General features: G+C 37.3%; 1 protein-coding gene across 2 annotated transcripts in view; it reads right to left on the bottom strand.

Annotated features, from left to right (window-relative positions):
- The window catches only part of PRKD3 (protein kinase D3), an 89417-nt gene that overhangs the window by 29895 nt on the left and 39381 nt on the right, over window positions 1-20141 (bottom strand). For both annotated transcript variants that reach the window (XM_047068434.1, XM_047068435.1), the window contains exons 3-7: window positions 16946-17084; window positions 15499-15630; window positions 14595-14752; window positions 9227-9419; window positions 3463-3540 (exon numbers count right to left, since the gene is read on the bottom strand). In XM_047068434.1, coding sequence (XP_046924390.1) covers window positions 3463-3540; window positions 9227-9419; window positions 14595-14752; window positions 15499-15630; window positions 16946-17084 — 700 coding nt within the window. The remainder of the gene's footprint in view (window positions 1-3462; window positions 3541-9226; window positions 9420-14594; window positions 14753-15498; window positions 15631-16945; window positions 17085-20141) is intronic.

Below are 20141 nucleotides of genomic sequence, written 5' to 3'. Positions count from 1 at the left end.
GAAAATATATGGATAAAGAGGTATTTAATAAAGGAAGATATAAAATGCACACACCCTAAGGCAGAAAATTAATTAATTTGCTTAAACAGAACTTAGGGGCACCTGGGCGGCTCAGTCAGTTGAGTGTCTGACTTCGGCTCAGGTCACGATCTCACGACTCGTGAGTTCGAGCCCTGCATCAGGCTCTGTGCTGACAGCTCAGAGCCTGGAGCTTGCTTCAGATTCTGTGTCTCCCTCTCTCTCTCTGCTCCTACTCCGCTTGCTCTGTTTCTCTCTCTCTCAAAAATAAATAAAAACATTTAAAAAAATTTTTTTAATAATTAGAACTTAAATTTCTGTATGACAAAAGATACTAGAAGCAAAGCAAAAAATTAGCCACCACTATTGTATGTTGGGTTAACTGGTCCAGGGCAATTTGTTGGGGAAAGATAAATAGTCTGTTCCAAAAATGGTGCTGGTAGAACTGGATTATCTACAGGCAAAAAGGTGAAACTGGACCTCTTTTGTAAACCAAAAACAAAAATTAAAGTGGATCACAGATCTAAATGTAAGAGTTAAATCTATAAAACTCTTAGAAGAAAACATAGGAGTAAATCTTTGTGACCTTGGGTTATGCAAAGCCTTCCAGATAGAATACCAAAAATATAAGTGACAGAAGAAAAATTAAAGTGGACTTGATTATAATTAAAAACTTTTGTGCTTCAAATGATACCTCAAAAAAGCAAAAAGTCTGCCCAACAGAAGGGAAAAAAGTATTTACATATCATATATCAAATAAGGGACTTGTATCTCAAATGTTTACAGAACTCTTAAGACTCGATAATAAAAAAAGAAATAACCAGTTGAATGGGCAAAGGACCAGAGTAATAGAGATTTCCCAAAGCAGATGTAAAAATGACCAACAGGTATGTGAAAAGATGTGCATATCAATTAGCCATCCACGAATGCAAATCAAAACCACAAGGAAGTATTACTTCATACTCAGTAGGATGGCAACAATCCAAATGACAGATAATAACAAGTGGTGGTGAGCTTTCAGAAAAACTAGAATCCTCATACACTGCTGGTAAAGTGAGTGTAAAATAGTGCAGCTGCTTTGGAAAAGTTTGGCAGTCCTCAAAATTTTAAAACACGGAGTTACCATATGACTCAACAATTCCACAACTAGGTATCTACCCAAGTGAAATGAAAACATATGTCCACAGAAATTGTACTCAAAATGTTCATAGCAGCATTATTCATAATAGCCCCAAAGTGGATACAGCTCAAATGTCCATCAACTGGCTGGTGAACAGATACATAAAATGTGGTTATCTTCATGCAGAGGAATGCTATTCATCAACAAAGCAGAACGAGTACTGATACATGTTACAACATGGAGGAACCCTGAAAACATTAAGCTAGGACAAAGAAACCAGTCACAAAAGACTACATATTATGATTTCATCTGTATGAAAAGCTTAGAATAGACAAACCCACAGCAGTAGAAAGTTGATTAGTGGTTGCCATGGGCTAGTGGGGAAGAGCGACGAGTGACTCCTAATGTGTATGGAGTTTCTTTTCAGGGTAATGAAAAATGTCCTAAAACTGGACTGCACTGATAGATGCCTAACTTTGTGAATAAACTAAATGTGCCAAGTATGCAAAGTTTCTCAGTAACACTGCTTAAAAAAATGATAATCCAGAACTCAGAGAAGGTATTTACATCAAGTATAACTGACAAAGAACTATTAGGTAGAATTATCAACAACTCCCTGCAAATCAATAACAAATAAACAGAAAAATGGACAAAACATGTGAACAGATAATTTATAGGGGGAAAAAAACCCTTAAGAACCAGTAACCATTTGAAAGATGTTCAAACTACTTAGTATACATTAAAACCAATATAAATAGTATTTCATATCCATCTGTCAAACAGTAGTAAAGTACAAAAATACATGAACCATAAATCTGGAGGAAACTTTAGTCTATAGCAAAGCTGCATTAATTCAGAGTAACCCAAATGAGAAAACCAATCACGATCTGTCAATGGTGTTAAGCAGCAACCATAAAAAAACATGCCACAGGGGCGCCTGCGTGGCCCAGTCAGTTGAGCGACCGACTCTTGGTTTTGGCTCAAGTCATGATCTCATGGTTTGTGAGTTTGAGCCCAAAGTTGGGCTCTGCACTGACAGCGTAGAGCCAGGTTGTGATTCTCTATCTCCCTCTCTCTCTGCCCCCCACCCTCGCACTGTCTCTGTCAAAATAAATAAACTTAAAAAAAAAAATGCCAGGGGCGCCTGGGTGGCGCAGTCGGTTAAGCGTCCGACTTCAGCCAGGTCACGATCTCGCGGTCCGTGAGTTCGAGCCCCACGTCAGGCTCTGGGCTGATGGCTCGGAGCCTGGAGCCTGTTTCCGATTCTGTATCTCCCTCTCTCTCTGCCCCTCCCCCGTTCATGCTCTGTCTCTCTCTGTCCCAAAAATAAATAAACGTTGAAAAAAAAAATTTTTTTTTAAAAAATGCCATAAAAGAAAACATTAAAATCTTAAGAAATTCAATTTCCATTCCTTATACTTTTCATCCTACAGAACTACTTACATTTAATTTTTACCAGTCCTGTAAATGTTAAATAAAAATTATGCTTGGATGATGGGTATTGAGGAGGGCACCTTTTGGGATGAGCACTGGTGTTGTATGGAAACCAATTTGACAATAAACTTCATATATTGAAAAATATATATATATATTACAGGCAAACAATAAAAAAAAATTATGCTTGGAATCACTATTCCTTCCCTCCAAAAACATAATCACTATATAATCTTGAAAAAAGAAAAGAAAAAGGCATATGAGGGAATATGTTTAGCAAATGATTATTTGATGGAGAAAGAGATAGTGAGGCAGCACAATGTGTTCTAATGACTATGGACTAAGAAGCCAGATCATATGGGTTCAAATCCCAACTCTATAAACTGTTGGCTATATTTCTTGGGCAAGTTATTCAATGTCTTTGTGCCCAAGTTTACTCATCTGTAAATACTTAACTCAAAGGGCTGTTCTTAGGTTTAAATATCAATGTATGTAAAGAGTATAGAACTGTGCCTGGCACACAGAAGCAGTCAGTAAGATTAGAACTATGAATACCTCTAGGGACAACAGCAGGGTGTAAAAAGAAGTATTTTATGTCTAAGGATGGAAGAAAATATGCAACACCACTGGCAACATTAGACTACAAACGGTAGGTGGCTATAGGAAAAATGGGAAGGCATAAATAAAATAAGATACAATACAATACAATACAATAAGTGTACCTTTACTGAGTATCTGTATTTTCCTTGATTATTAAATTTAAAAAGCCAAAGTTTAAGAAACAAAGTAAACAAAATAAAACATGCAAATATAACCTTATACAAAGATAATACACAAAAGAACTGTGACCTTTTCTGATCGTTTAGGTAAATTAAGAAAAAGAATTTTACCTCCATTGAAAGTGACTTCTCCAAGACAATCTCTTGGTACTTTTGATGCACAGCGTTTATGGCAGTTGAATTTACAATCTGAAATAAAATATTTGGTTTATTAATGTATGTAAAAAGTCAAGCAGTATCAGATATGCTTAGAGACTTTTTAAAGTTTTCCTTTACTAAGAACTCAGGTCTTGGAATAAAGGTCTGGTTTCAAATTCTGATGCCACCTCTTAATAGGTATTCAACTCCTCAGGGTTCCATTTCTTTTTTTTTAATTTATTTTTTTTAAGTTTTAATGTAAATTCCAGCTAGTTAACATGATGTAATATTAGTTTCAGGTATGTAATATAGTGATTCAACACTTCCATACATCACCCAGTGCTCATCACAATGCACTCCTTAATCCCTATAACCTTTCTAACACTTCCCCTACCAACCTCCCCTCTGGTAACCATCAGTTAAGATGTTTAACTCTATAGCTAAGAGTCTGTTTCTTGGTTTGTTTCTATTTTTCCCCTTTGCTCGTTTGTTTTGTTTTTTAAATTCCACATATGAGTGAAATCATATGGTATTTGTCTTTCTCTGCCTTATTTTGCTTAGCATAATTCTCTCTAGCCCCATCTACCAAGTGGCAAGATTTCATTCTTTCTTATGGCTGATTAATATTCCACTGTATATATATGCCACATCTTCTTTATCCATTCATCAATCTGTTGATAATGGCTGTTTCCATAATTTAAATATTGTAGACAATGCTATTATAAACATAAGAGTGCATGTTACCTCTCTGAATTAGTGCTTTTGTACTCTGTGGGTAAATACTTCTGGTGGGATTGCTGGATCATAGGGTAGTTCTATTTTTAACTTTGTTTTTTTTAAGTCTATTTTTGAGAGAGAAAGAGAGCATGAGTGGGAAAGGGGCAGAGAGAGGAAGAGAGAGAATCCCAAGCAAACTCCAACACCGTCAGCACAGAGCCTAACATGGGACTCAATCTCACAGTTTGTAGGATCATGACCTGAGCTGAAATCAAAAGTTGGACGCTTAACCGACTGAGCCACCCAGGTGCCCCTATTTTTAACTTTCTGAGGTATTTCCATACTGTTCTCCAGAGAGGCTGTACCAGTTTGTATTCCCACCAAAAGTGCAAAAGGGTACCCCTTTCACCACATCCTGACGAAAACTTGTTTCCTGTGTTGTTGATTTTAGCCATTCTGACAGGTGTGAGGTGATATATCACTGTAGTTTTGATTTGTGTTTCCCTGATGATAAGTGATGTTGAGCATCTTTTCATGTGCCTATTGGCCATCTGTATGTCTTCTCTGGAAAAATGTCTATTCATGTCTTCTGCCCATTTCTAATTGGCTTACTCATTTTTTGGCTGTTAAGTTGTATAAGTTTTTTATGTATTTTGGGTACTGACCCTTTATGGGATAGGTCATTTTTAAATATCTTCTCCCATTCCACAGGTTGCTGCCTTTTAGTTTTGGTGATTGTTTCCTTTGCTGTGCAGCAGCTTTTTATTTTGATGTGGTCCCAACAGTTTATTTTTGCTTCTGTTTCCCTTGGGTCAGGAGACCTATCTAGAAAAAAGTTGCTATGGCTCATATCAGAGAAATTTTTGCTGTGCTTTCTTCAAGGGCTTTTATGATTTCAGTTCTCACACTTAGGTCTTTAATCCACTTTCAGTTTATTTTTGTGTATGGTAAAAGAGAGTGGTCCAGTTTCATTCTTTTGCATGTTGCTGTCCAGTTTTCCCAACACCATTTGTCAAAAAGATTGTCTTTTTCCCAGTGGATATTCTTTCCTACTTTGTCCAAGATTAACTGACCAATACAGTTGTGGGTTCATTTCAGGGTTTTCCATTCTATTCCACTGATCTATGACCACTAATTGGCAGGAGAAAAAAATGGCACCAGCTCCTTTGTTCCCAGAAAGGGCTCTTTGTGAACTCTGCTTCTCAGGGGCATGCTCCAAGAAGAGCAAATAATCTCCTCACTGTGTGCCCCAGGGATTCTTCAGATTGTTGCTTCCACACTGTCTGCCCCCAGGTTGTCTGCCTGTCTTGTCTCTGAAGGCAGCCCCAATACCTCTAGACTCCCAGATTCCAGTCTGCTGATGCTTAAAACTTCAGGCTTTAATCTCTGCTGACTGCAAGAACTCAAGTAATTCAGCCCCTCTTGCTTTCCAAGCCAATGGATGAGGAAACATTCTCCTTGGGCATTCCCTTGTGCATTCTCTCTCATCCTTCTCATGACCATGGCTCCCTCTCCTCCACAGCAGCCAAGATCCATTTCTTCCCTAAACCACATCCCACACTTCCATCCTTCTTCATTGTGGCTTCTTTTCTACCTTTAGTTGTAGAGTTTGTTCTGCCAGTCTTCAGGTAGATTTCTGGGACATTTAGGATGCTTTGATAATTATCTAGTTGTATCTGTGGGATGAGCGAACCTAGGTTCCTCCTACTTTGCTGCCATCTTCCCCAATTCTTCTAGGGCTCAGTTTCTTTATCTGTAAAATGAAGCTAATACTATTCATATAACCATTGCCAAAATGTTGCTGGCAGCTCCATTAACTCATACTCATCTTTCCATGTTCCCCTTGACAGTTTCTCAGGCTGACTACTTTCCAATATATGTCAAGCACTTACTTTCAGTTCCTAATTATTAGGACCTGGTGCATATGCAGAAGAGAGACTGAGATTCTACAAGCTTTTATTAGGAATTAGTAAGGGCTTTCCTATACAGCCTTGTAAGGAAAGGCATGAGCTTCTCATGCACAACGTCTCCTACCTTTATATATAGTTCTCTTCAGCCTGCAAGAACATCAGAGTTGATAGCACTGCAGATGAATGTCAGGTACAAGCTATTTGATACTACAAGTAACTCAGTGGTTCTCAAACTCTGGTTCCCAGACCAGCAGAATCAGCATTACAAAGAACTTGTTAGAAATGCAAATTCCTGGGTGCCACTCCAAACCTATTACATCAGCAGCTGTGGGAGTGGGGCTGAGAAATGTGTTTTAAAAGTGTTTTTTAGGTGATACCAAAATTGAGACCCTCTGCTATTACTACTGTCTACTACGCCCTTCCACCTTGGAATTCCATCTTCCAGCAATATCCGGAAGAAAATAATTTCAAGTCCTGACTTAGAATGATTTTGTAGCCCTTGTGATTCAAGAAAGTTCTGGGTATCACACCAATGGCATAAGGTAAAGGTTATTTTAAGAAAAAGTCCCATGATTAATAATTTGGTGGGTGACCCAACTTGTATTAAATAACACTGTCTTTTTAAATGAAAGGCCCTAGAAAAATTCATATATGATATTAATATTAACATCTTCCATTTACCTTAAGTAATTGATTTGCTTTTTATCTCATGAGGTATGCAAACTGTAACAATAACAAGATTTCCATTTTCGCTTTGAAAATGTAGAGCCAAATTTGTGGCCTGTCGGCAGCAAGTAGGTAGGTTCTAATGGCAGGCATTTTTATTTCTCTGTACTCTTACTCATGTTCTTATTAACTTGTTCATATTTTCTTATATTTTATGTATGCTTTCAAGCTGTCTTGAAGTTTTAATATTACAAAGTAGAAAATAAGCAGGTGATGGGGCACGTGGGTGGCTCAGTCAGTTAAGTGTCCAACTTCAGCTCAGGTCATGATCTCACAGTTTGTGGGTTCAAGCCCCTACATTGGGCTTTGCACTGGCAGTGTGGAGCCTGCTTGGGATTCTCTCTCTCTGCCCCTTCCCCGCTCTCTCTCTCTCTCAAAATAAATAAATAAACTTAAAAAAAATTTTTTTAAACAAAAAAACAGGTGATTGAATGAGTAGCTGCTCTTGGAACTGTGTATCTTCTCAAATGATCCAGTGTAACTGTTTTAACTAAATTACTGTTTTCTTTCTTAGCTTGACAAGTGAATGAAAATGACTGTTTTACTTTTTAATATCCTAATTCATATCTTAAAAATATAGAAATCACTGGGGTGCCTGGGTGGTCAGTCAGTTAAGAGTTTGACTTTGGCTCAGGTTCATGAGTTCGAGCTCCACATCGGGCTCTGTGTGGACAGCTCAGAGCCTGGAACCTGCTTCGGATTCTGTGTCTCCCTCTCTCTCTGCCCTTCCACTGCTCACACTCCGTCTCTCTCAAAAATAAATAAATATTAAAAAAACTAAAGAAACAAAAAAGAAGTCACTGAAATAAGTGATTGTTTCTGACTGATAATTAAAATAGCTTAGTTATACAGAAATATATATATTTCTGAACCAATACATGCTACTTTCTGAACCAATACAAGCATGAAACATTATTTTTTTAGAGCTAAGAAATTAAATCAATAACCCAGTGGCAGAGTTAACTGGTTTTATCTCAAAATTCACCAATCTACATATTTATGTTAGGTCCTCTACAAACTATCGTACTGCTCTGCATATGGTTTTAGAATGTTTCTGTTCTGTTCAGCAGAGCAGCACTACTTACAACCTTTTCTAAGATTATCTGTTGGCTAGAATTTGTACATCTGTTATTAATGTTCTTTCCCAAAACATTCCTTAGTGGCTGCTTGCCAATATACTTTAGTGTTGATATTTTAAAGTATTAATTTATATATTAACTCATATTTAAAAGTAAGCTGTTGAAATAAAATTTCAACATTTAATTATGCCTGCCTGATAGTTATTAACTACCTGGCAACAAACGCACAACCTGTCCTCTATCTGATGTTCTCCCATGTTGCCATATATTGCCAAGAAAAGTTTTCTCATATACTTAAGTCAAATTTATGTACAATTATTTTATTCTGTATTGTAAATAGGATTTATTGTTGCAAAGACCTCAATTCTAATGTTTTATTTATATAAAACTAGATAATTCAATTCCACGTCACTTCTATTATATAAAAAGTATGTTACCAAGAACCGTTAAAAAAAATCACATAAGTACATAAAATTATAGACAGGCTACTTACACCCCATCCTGGCTCAATAATTAATAACACATTTTAAACTGTTTTGGTTTTCACTACATTGTTCAGGAGTGTTGTGAAGGAGATACGAAACAAAAGTTAAAATCATCTTTAAAAACATAAAAAATAACACAACTGTAGGAAAAAATATTCCATTATTCTATTAAAAGCCTGGTTCAATGAGAGATGTTTTTAGAATACGATGATAGTGTTCTGGGTTAGTACCCGAATATGGATAATCCCTATCACATTTCCAGTGGCTTCTACTTATATTCTTCCTATTTCAGTATGATTAGTCTCTGGAATAACAGTTTTGGTACAGCTTTCCTAGCTACATAATTATAAATAAAAACAAGAAAACTCTTGTAATATATTTGTGTGTGTGTGTGTGTGTGTGTGTGAGAGAGAGAGAGAGAGAGAGAGAGAGAGAGAGAGAGAGAATGTTTAAGGGAAAGAGGAAAGCATTATTTTATATTTTGGGTACATTTGGCTCTGGAATCAGAAAGACTTAAGCTCAAATATCTGCTCACCTGCTTACTAACTGTCCCATACTGATAGGTGTAGAGCAGCCATACCTTACAGATCCAAATTCTAGCTTTTCTGTATTGTAGTTCCTGGTACATAGTCCATATACTGCAGAGAGCAATAGTTGTTGATAAATATGAATGTGTGTGTATGCATGCATTTTTTTCTTTTTTTAAATTAACAACTATGAAACCAATTTCTTTGCCTATGCTTCTGAAATATAAATATTTTGAAACAAATTTCCTAACAAAAACCTATGAATTTTATTTAAGAAGAACATCCAATCCTACCTTTACACTGCATTCCTTGGCGAAAGAGGCCTTTCAGTAACCGCTTGCAGTACTGACATATTGTGGGGCGGGTGTAAGAGTGAACAGCAAATGTGTGTGGAACTTTTACTCTGCACATTACCATCTTTTCCATCCAGATTGGGCGACCACTCCAAGAAGGAATTCTCTTACTTGGTTCTTGGTGAACATGTGACTAAAACATAAGTAATTTCCATAAGTATTAAGTATATTAAAAACAAAGTATTAAGAGCAGGACTTGAGATCAAAGTCATTTATTTTGAACACTAAAGCCAAAAATCTAAAAATGTGCATCTCAGCAGTTTCCTCTGGAAGCTTAACTTACCATCACTTGAATGTGAACAGTGCAGATTTTTTTGCTATTATTTATACCAAAAAAAATTTTTTTTTCATCCTCACATATGTATATTCATTGATGAACTATTTGCCAGACATATATAGCGTTTTACAAATAAAAAACAAAAGCCTTAAAATGAATTTATGACATGTTTAAATCCCTTGAAAAACCTAACCAAGAAATGAATCATAATCATGAACCTTTCTGAATAATAATAAATTCAGAAAGTTTATTGTTGTTCATGTTGAATTATTGAACATGATGTCTAAAAATATTTTGAAATAAGTCTTGGTTTTTCAAATGTATTTTTACAAATACTAAAATATGTTTGTTAAAAACTTAAGTCTAGGGGCGCCTGGGTGGCTTGGTCGGTTAAGCGTCCGACTTCGGCTCAGGTCATGATCTCACGGTCCGTGAGTTCGAGCCCCGCGTTGGGCTCTGTGCTGACAGCTCAGAGCCTGGAGCCTGTTTCGGATTCTGTGTCTCCCTCTCTCTCTGCCCCTCCCCTGTTCATGCTCTGTCTCTCTCTGTCTCAAAAATAAACGTTAAAAAAAAAAAATTAAAAAAAAAAAAACAAAACTTAAGTCTAATGATGATGACATAAAAAATGGCAGATACAAAATTAGCTAAAACTTTACCCCTCAGTACTGCTACTTTAGGAAGTCCCGTGATATTTTAAGTATTTTCTAGTTATTTGGGCTTTACTCCCCCAGAGGAGCAAAGAGGAAAACTAAAGATGTTGATTAAAAATTTTTGTGTAACCTGAGAGATAACTAGATTTTTCTAACTATGATACTTTCTATATGTACAAAGAAAATAATCAAGTTAAATTATAGGCCAGTTCAATATGGCTCATCCCATTCATTCAGCATTCACTGATTATTATACTACAGCCCAGACCCTCTGCTGTGTATTGCAGAAACAAAAATGAATACAGTATAGTCCACGTTCTCAAGCACAAAACACCTATCATCTAGACATATTATAGATTTTGTTGTAGCTGCTTGTATCTTCACTGCCAGAACTGAAGTCCTGAGACCTTTCATGCGCCTTCCATAACTTGTAATATCTAACTCAGAGAAGTTGAGTCAACCCATAAAAGCAAAAGAAGCCAGAAGAAACCTAGAGACAGAGAACTGTATGAAATAAATGAAGGGAGGAAGAAAAAAAAAAAGACTGTTTGGAAGAAAGCAGGAAGAAGGTTAAGAAGAAACAGAAAAGGACATACAAATGGAGAAGAACATTATAAAAAGAACACAAAAATGGTCTCTGATGGATAGTTTTTCACTACTATGTAGCCACAAATGTCCCAAAGCATATTAGGAAGCAGTTTAATTTAAGAAAAGTTACAAAACCAATGTTAAAACCCAAACCAAACCTGCTTCAGCTCTCAGGATCTCCCGCTCTAGCCTGGCCCTTTTCTTCCACCGTGACGCTGGGTACTGAGCACCGCAGCGATCCTGCAAAGCTAGTAATGGAAGCCAGCGGGAACGAGAAACAGATGTTGTAGGCTTTTGTTCACCCCTGGCTCCCTATTCTAGTGGTGATTCAACACTCTGCTCCTCTTGCTCCTGCTTCTACCACTTTCGGTTTGTCTCAAGTTTAAAGCACACAAGATGGAAGAAGATCGATTTTGCCAGCCATCATCAAATATGTAGGACACCCCTGTAAGGAAGAACTGTCATAACAAATCCCTTCATATGCCAGTGGCCAGCGAGTGACTGACTGCCTTTGGGCAGGCCCTCCTGGGACTGGGTATTAGGGACATGGTACAAAGCATGTGTGCAAGGAGCTACTCAGGAGACTGGGCTACAGCAGCCACCTAATTTTTCATGTTTAGTACAAAGTTACTTAAATATGAAAAAACAGGCTCAAAGGGATTAATATTACTTAAATGCAAGCATTATAATCAAGACTTAGCCCTAGGTCTTCTGTCTGTGGGTTTTTTGGTTTTTGTTTTTTTTTTTTTTTTGAGAGAGAACATGCACGTGATAGGGAGACAGAGAGAGAGAAAGAATGAATTTCAAGTAGGCTCCATGCACTGCACGGAGCCTGACACGAGACTTGATCTTATGACCGTGAGATCACGATGTAAACCAAAATCAAGAGTTGGACGCTTAACTGCCCGCACCCCCTGCCACCTAGGCAGGTGCCCCTAGCCCCAGGTCTTCTCCATGAAAGTCCAGTCCCATCTTTTTCCCATCTCAAACACACCTGAGCATAGGCTACAATCTCATCAGGGACCATGGTTTACCACTCTCTTGAGTGAGGAAGGCAGGAAAGGTATGGAAGACTGAACCAGAATTTGGAGGAAGGAGGATACTGGTAAAATTACCTGTGGAACATTTGGTGAAAATGGGACCACTAAGACTAGAGTAACTAGAGTGAAAGTTCTTCTCTTACCTTGATTTAATGGCCCCTCTTTACAAACTACTAAAATTCTTACTTCTTTATTAATGAGAAGCCAGAAATTCTCTAAAAGTAATCCGATTATTTCCATGGCATGGGTTTCAACTAATGTCTAAAGTGAACATTTGCCTACAAAAACTTTATAACATGTTGCCAACTCTCAATCAGATGTAATAACAAAAGCAATAAAAGCATTCAAAGGGGGGGGGGAATTCCCTAATTATACATATTTGACTTTGGAATATTATTCAGTAAAAAAATGCCTCCATTTTTATGCATACGCTTAGTTCCAACAGTTTCTACCTTGATTCTGTCCTGTCCTGGCCCTTCAGGCCTCTGCCCAAATGTACTGCAAGGAATATTCCTCCTTCTCATCTCCAAAGAGCCATCATTCAAGTCTGGTCTCTCTAGTCTTAGTGGTCCTGTTGTAACCAAATTCAGTGACCATCTTCTCGTCCCAAAGACTAGCTTCTGCTCCTCTGTCTCTTTACTCACTTCCCTTACAATGACTTCAGGCACTGCAACAGAAACTGCCTTCTTACATGTAAACAATGACAACCCCAGAGTCAGATTCAGAAGTTTCTATTCCCGCCTGGCCTTTTTTCCAGCTTATCTCAGTGGTCAGTGAAGTTTAGTATCTCGACTACTCAGAAACTTTTCCTCCTCACATCTTATCTAAGAAATCAGGATGAGAGCTGCTATGCCTTCCAGGACTGTGGTGAGGATTACATGAGAAAAGACGAGTAAAGCATCCATCATGAAGCCTGGCACGTGGAACTTAGGAGGCTCTCACCGGGCAGCCATTTGGAGTCAGCTCTTCTCTAACCTTTGTTCAGATTCAAGGCTGCACTCATCTCCTCATTGGTATCTCCTATATTCCTTTAGTGTGTCCTCTTTTCCCACGCTTCCCTCTGATTTTCCTCCATGAGCTCTTCTCTTACTGTACCTTTTTCCTTTTTGAGACTGCATGCGTGGCCTGATAGAAGCAGCCTTTTTTCACACATTCCACTCTACAATTTCTACTCATTCTACAATACTCTGCACGATCTAACCAATTCAAACATGTCACTCTACTTCATACACTTCCCTAAGGAATTTTCATCTTCAGTATAAAACAGAAACTAATGAATTAAATTTAACCTGATTCATCTGCTCTGTCCTGCCTATTTCCTAATCTAGTACTCCTCATCTAGGGGGAGCTGGCATCCCAGCATCAGTTGTGGGGCTCTTAAAACAACACGCCTCTATCCTACAGACCCCATTGCGACCTAAGTTTCCTGTGTAGTTCATGTATAAAATACACTCACTTTTCAATCACCAGTCCTTTCCCAAGCTCTTGTATATGTTTCTAATAACTCTTTGCTCTCAGTTCTTATGCCACAGCACTCTTTTTTTCTAAGTTAAACATCTCACATTAGTGCTAAGCAACAGGGAAATATGGGATTTTTGTGAAAGAACTTCAGAAGCTTTTATTCTAAGGTGCCTCAGTATAGCAAAATCTTGTGACCAGGATATCAAGCCAATAGCCCAAAGGCTTGGTTTTGCCATTAATTTATGGAAGACCAAAGGGGTTACAGAAACAACTAAATGATAAGATTGCAATCTATGGATGGAGGTCACTTTAAGTACTATCAAAAGAACAAGGGAGTTATTTCTTTCTCTCTTGATCTACTATTTTACTCTTCACGGGTACAATATGTTAGGAAAAATCCCTGATCTAAAAATAATTAAATCTGGATTTAATTCTAATGTTGCTTACGAATTTGCTCGGTGACTTGAGTCAAGTTACTACTTAACCATTATAAGTCTCAACTATCTCATTATGTACAGATCTACTAAAATATCTCACTGGAATATTGTGATAATCACTGGGTTCATTCATTCACTCATTCTTACATCACTGAATATAACATATTCAGTGAGTATAACATATACAGAGTATAACATATTGTGCTGGGCACGGTAGGGCACACAAAAGACCATGAGCATTGTCTTCTCTAAACAGATCATGAATTCCTTGAGGACACCATGATATTAAGGTAGAATGATATACACACCATTAGACAGGTCTGAAAAGTGGTTTGGCATTCGACCAATAAAATAACTTCTGGGTAAGAGGAAAATTCAGGAAAGGCAGCTGTTGGGCTAGGTCTGAAAAAAGCATGGAGGAGGGACACCAATAAGAGCAAAGGGAGAGGGAACAATCGGGTGTTCAGGAAATGCTAAATAGAACGGATTGTTGGAAACAAGAGAATATATAAAGGTTTCCTAGTGGGGAGCGATATAATCAGAGTTGTGTATTAAGCTCTAGTGAAATAAGATGATCTGACTGTAGTGTAAAAGATGAGGTAAAAGTATGGGAACCAGGATACTGGTTAAGAGGTTAACACAGTGGTCCAAGTGATAATGTGGTCCCAAAGAAGATAATACGCAACTCATTACTACTGGTAAACTCTGTCTCCAGTAATATATTTTAATTTTCTTAAGTGTAGGAATGTTTGTAGTCTTTAGTGTATAATTTATGTCCTAGGATGATGTCATATACCTCATAGAAACATAAGGAACAAGTAGTAAAATGCCTTCTTATTGCCTTAAAATACATACCTCCTCTGTGGGAAGGGGTACATATTCAGTCTGTAGGAGTCTTGGAACTGAGAGGCCAGGTCCTGGCAGAGATACATTTGATAGACGTCTCTTTCTTACTCCACTACAGTTATTTGGAATCTTGAAGGCACATCGTTTATGATAATTTAATCCACAGCCTAAATAAATTTTAAAAGGTAAAAAAATAGATTAAAGAAACTTAAATATATAAGTATGTTACATAAAAAATAGATGCTTCTTTTATTTAATTTACTTTCTCTGGCAGCAATAGTTATCCTAATTAAGAACCTGAATGAAAAACTAGGCAGAAGCCAAAAAATTCAGTGTAAATTATTGGGCTCCACCCCAGACCGACTGAATCAGAAATTCTGGGGATAGGTCCTAGCAAAGTATGTTTAACAAGTCCTCAAGGTGATTCTGATACATGGTAAAGTTTGAGAACAATTAGCTTAAAGCACTTCAGCAAACTGTAGACTGTGTACCAAATTCCTCCCATGATATGTAAAAATTGTATGAAATCCAAATTTCGGTGTTCATAATTAATTTTATTAAAACACAGCATGTTGTTCATTTCTCTACATCTTGTTTATAGCTTCCCTGGCCCAAAGCAGATTTAAGTAGCTGTGACAGAGACTATTAACCAATAATACTTAAAAATTTACTCTCTGGCCCTCTGCAGAAAAACTTTATTGACCCTCCACCTTAGAGTACTCAGAAGACTAATCAGAAATGTGCACCTGCTTCCTACCCCGTAGCAATTCTAACGCAGAAAAACTAGATCTGTCCAGTTCTAAACACTGGTTACTACCTAGTCACCAACCAATGATCTTATTCTTTCATTAACGATTAGAGAATGCAAATGCAAAATCCCCTTTCAAAAGACACCAAAACTCAGAACACATACCTTCACATTTCAGTCCTTGACGTACCAATCCCCAGAGCATCTCACCACAATAATCACAAAAAGTAGGAGCTTTGTAAGAATGTACATAGAGAGTATGTGGACGAATCTGGAAGTCTTCTACTGTGGCCAAAGCTTTTAAAAAAGACAAGTACCAAAATAAAACGTATATCTGCAATTACAATAATATTAAGAATGTTGACCATACTCATTTATGTCAAAGTATGTGGAATCTTTTTTTCTTTGTAAGTTTCATTCATCATAAACTATTCTCGGCATTTAATATTGTGGGTTTCAAACTATTTTAGGAAGTTCCTCAGGTCCAAATAATTTGAGCTCCAAAAGGAGGTCTGTGGGTAGATATTTCAATCTTCAAAAGAATATTCTCATAGTGACAAGATCACAAATAGTTGTTAGGTCTAAAACTGTTTAACTTATAACACACTAGGAAATAGAACACTAAAGTAAAAACAAACAAACAAAAAACAAACAAAAAAACCCATAAAACTGTGGAACTTAACCTCAATGGTAAACACTCTGAGTTCTAACAGGATCTCAGTATAAGCTCTTTCCAGAGTCTGTTCTCCATAGTCCTGGTAGTTAAGAAAAAGAGACTCTAAAAAACAGCAGCTATCAAATGGGAAGGATCGAGGACTAATAAGGAAAGGTGAGGGGAGAGAGGATCTCAAGAACAGGTGACAAAGATGAGTCTGAAAAGAGGAAAAATTGGTGGCAGGACTCTGAACTCTTGGCTGGCTTTCCTTTTCCTTCTCTTCCTTCCTCTCACACCCTTCTCTCTCTCCCTCCCTCCTTTCCTGTCAAACAAGAAATTCTGCAGGCCTACTAGGTGCACTCTCTGTTCCTTTACATTCCTCACTAAATCCTGCCCACCTGCTATTGGATGAGATCAGAAACAGAAGGAGCTAAGGAACAACAGGTGGCAAGAACGGGTTGGGGGGGGGGGGAAGGAGGGAGGTAAGAAAATGTCCACTGAGAACACATAGGGAAGGAGCATTATTTAAATCATGGGAATGATCAGCACTGCAGTTTTCTCTTCCACATCTTCATTACTTCTCCTTTTTTCCTGATTTTCTTTTTTGAGCCTCAATTCTCTTCCATGCTCTTCATAGAAATGGGGATAAGCGAACTGAATTTTAGTATAATTGTTTTATTTCAATTTATTTCAAAGAGTATATATTCTTCTGCCAGTTCAAATGATAATTCCCTTAGCTTAGTAACACTCAAATAAACAATTCAGGGCTTATTCTCCTACTGTGTCATCTGTGATATAACCTTCCTGAAAGTAAAAATCACCTGGTAGCCGTTACAATAGATGAAAGAAGTTAAGCAACTATAGTATAAAGACTAAGTATAACAGAACACAGCATTTAGCACAAAAAATAATGCTTGTTGGGAAAAAAAAGGCAACAAAATAAAAGAAGCTACTTACCTGAAAGAACAACTTCTACTAGGTCTCCTTCATGTATTTCATCTGCTGAGGTAATCAGCTGCAAAATATTTTCTGAGTTCATGTCATGGCGAAAGAGAAGAATTTTGTCATACATGCCAAAGAATCCACACTCTGGAAACTACAAGAAAACAGTCTTATATCAGTATACCCACAGGTTTCCAGTTTTATAAGTAAATGTCTCAATCTTATGAAATAATTTTAAGTGTAGTTTTTAGCCTAACACGGTCTGAAAACAATTGTATTAATATCTAAAAGATCAACCATGGACTCAAGCATCCTTGGTTAATTGTCAAGCTCAAAAACAAAACAGCAAACTTAAATATAATCATTATCTTTAGTAAAAGCTCATGTCTCTTAAAAACGCAGGATTTCATGGGGCGCCTGGGTGGCGCAGTCGGTTAAGCGTCCGACTTCAGCCAGGTCACGATCTCGCGGTCCGGGAGTTCGAGCCCCGCGTCGGGCTCTGGGCTGACGGCTCAGAGCCTGGAGCCTGTTTCTGATACTGTGTCTCCCTCTCTCTCTGCCCCTCCCCTGTTCATGCTCTGTCTCTCTCTGTCCCAAAAATAAATACACGTTGAAAAAAAAAAATAAAAAATAAAAAAAAAAACGCAGGATTTCTTTATTCAGTTATTGATGAAGAATATAATCTTGAACTTAGCTGCTACTCTATCTCACACAGCCTGAGAGATCAGCATTCTTTCCTGTCCTCTAGAACGGAGCTTCCTCTCTAGCTACTAGCCACATGCAGTTATTTTAATTAAAATTAAATAAAATTAAAAGTTCAGTTCCTCAGTCACTCTAGCTACATTACATGTGCTCAATCACCACCTTGGCTACTGGCTTGGCTACCATTTTGGAATGTGCAGATATAGAACAGTTTCACCATCACAGGAAACTCTACTGAATAGTGCTGGTAGAAGGTTAGCAATTCCCAAACTATAGTCACAAGAGTATCAATTCCAATATTTTTGACAAATGCACCTACAGCCTCCAGCATTTACCTAATACTTTCCTCTTAGAAAACCTTTGGCCAGAGCAGGAGACTTGCAGATCTGTTTATATATACCCTATGTATATTATTTCAAGGCTTCTACAGTTTGTGACTACAGAGCTGACACTTTGGGGACTGGCATACCAAGGACTAAAAATATGGAGGTATGAACTCTAAAAGTTTTTATAGTTAATAAAGTTATGTAAGGGAAACTTGTAAGTCTTTGCCTCACAAAATAACTGTTTAATTTCTAAATCAAAATCAAGACCATCTTCTAAAATATCAGTGCCTTGGGAAATGCTGCTCAAAGTATTTCAAATTAGTTTATCTCAGGATTGTACACACTCATTGACTTATTTTGGCTCCTCACAGAGAATCCTTTGATGGACTATATAGTATGTCACTGGCCTGCACTGAATGGTCTGATATGTATGTCATACTAAACCATAAATGTATCTATTGCAGGGATGTTGCTGAGGATACGGACCTACTTCATATGGTAGCCCTTCTTTGTGAGGACTCATAAAAGACACTTATCTGGTTGGTTTTAGAATATGAACAATTTGATCATGTAACTAATCATGTTTACTTTGCCCACTGGAAAAAGCAAAGTCAAATATGTAGTTCACTTCCAGCGTGAGTCTAGGATCTTAGGCATGTGTTTTAGGTGGAGATACCTTCTCCTTATCTTCTGAATTTAATTTTCCCATTAAAAATTCTTGTATATTTCTCTAAAAAGGTCTAAATTTTATTGGAAAATACTAAATTAAAAAAATTTAAAATAATGACTTAATTAGAAATTTGAGTTGATTTGAATTTTTTTAAGCCTGAGTAAATAATGAAAAAGTACAGAAATATTCAGAATCTTTATATTAGTTCTCCTTTCAATTATCTGAGTTACCAATAATACTTCCAAAACTTTATAATATGCTTTAAACATATACCTAACAGTACATAATTTTCAACTGCAAATATAAAAGTAGGGGTGCCTGGGTGGCTCAGTTTGTTGAGTGCCCAACTTCAGCTCAGGTCATGATCTCACGGTTGGTGGGTTCAAGCCCCGTATCAGGCTCTCTGCTGTCAGCACAGAGCCCACTTTGGATCCTCTGTTCCCCACTCCCCTTCTCAAAATAAACAAACTTAAAAGAAAAGAAAAGTACAGAATCAAAAATGGAGTTTTATTTAATATTAAAACTTGAAATTAAAATTTTATGAAGTATCATCAAATTAGAAAATCTCCATAAATTAGTTGCAACAATTCTTAAGTATTAACAAAAAAGATTCCACTTTCCATCCTTATAAAAATATCTAACAAAATATTTGTATGAATAAAATTCCTTTTAAAAATTCACATTTCTGCATGTCTTCTATGTGCAAGGCATTGGCCCCATGGTTTCTAAAGGTAAGACAGCCCCTCCCCTCCCAGAAACTTATAATCTAGTAGGAAGATGGAAATAAAACAAATATATAACCTGATAATGGAAATGACAAAAATGAAAAATAAATAAAATTCTAGAAGAGGGAATAAAAAACTTTAACTGGGAAGGTGGAATGTCACTTTAACAGTGATATTTGAAGAGAATCATAAAAAGAAAAGCAGGGTTTCTATGGGCAGAAAGTGAAAGTGAAAGTACAAGGGTCATAGCTGAGAAAATACAAGGTAAATGGGACAAAGTAAGTGGACCCCTATGACTGAAGAATGAGGGGACGGCTGTGCAGAAAGAGGGCAAAAATGCACACAGGAGCTCAAAGGGGGCTATACTTAAAGAAACTCGGGAGTCAACAGAATGGGGTTCAGGCTTTGCCACCTACTAACTATAGAACCTTAGATAAGCTACTTAACCTCCCTATGCTCAGCTTCTTGTCTATAAATTTGGAATAAAAAGGGTACTGGCTTTATAGGATTCTTGTTAAAATTAAATTACTTGATGTTATAAAATAGTACCATGATCAGTAAATGCTAGGGGCTCATATCCCATACGTTAGGGGGTGGGGAGGAGAGAGAAAGAATACCAGAACAAGGCAGTGACATGATCAAATCTGTATCTTAAAAAGAAACAGGATGAGACCAGAGCAAGCTCCTAAAGAAGACTGAAGCCATTGGTCAGGAAAGAGGCATCAGGGTCTGGACTATTCAGTAAGAAGACGGAAAGCAAGACAAGAAAGAACACTTCTAAAATCTAT

The sequence above is a fragment of the Lynx rufus genome, unplaced genomic scaffold (assembly GCF_022079265.1).
Source record: "Lynx rufus isolate CCGP_SWC_20201006 ecotype Redwood Valley unplaced genomic scaffold, mLynRuf1.p SCAF_8, whole genome shotgun sequence".
Classification (NCBI taxonomy): domain Eukaryota; kingdom Metazoa; phylum Chordata; class Mammalia; order Carnivora; family Felidae; genus Lynx; species Lynx rufus.
The sequence above is the reverse complement of the archived record's forward strand: the minus strand, read 5'-3'. Positions and strand labels throughout refer to the sequence as shown.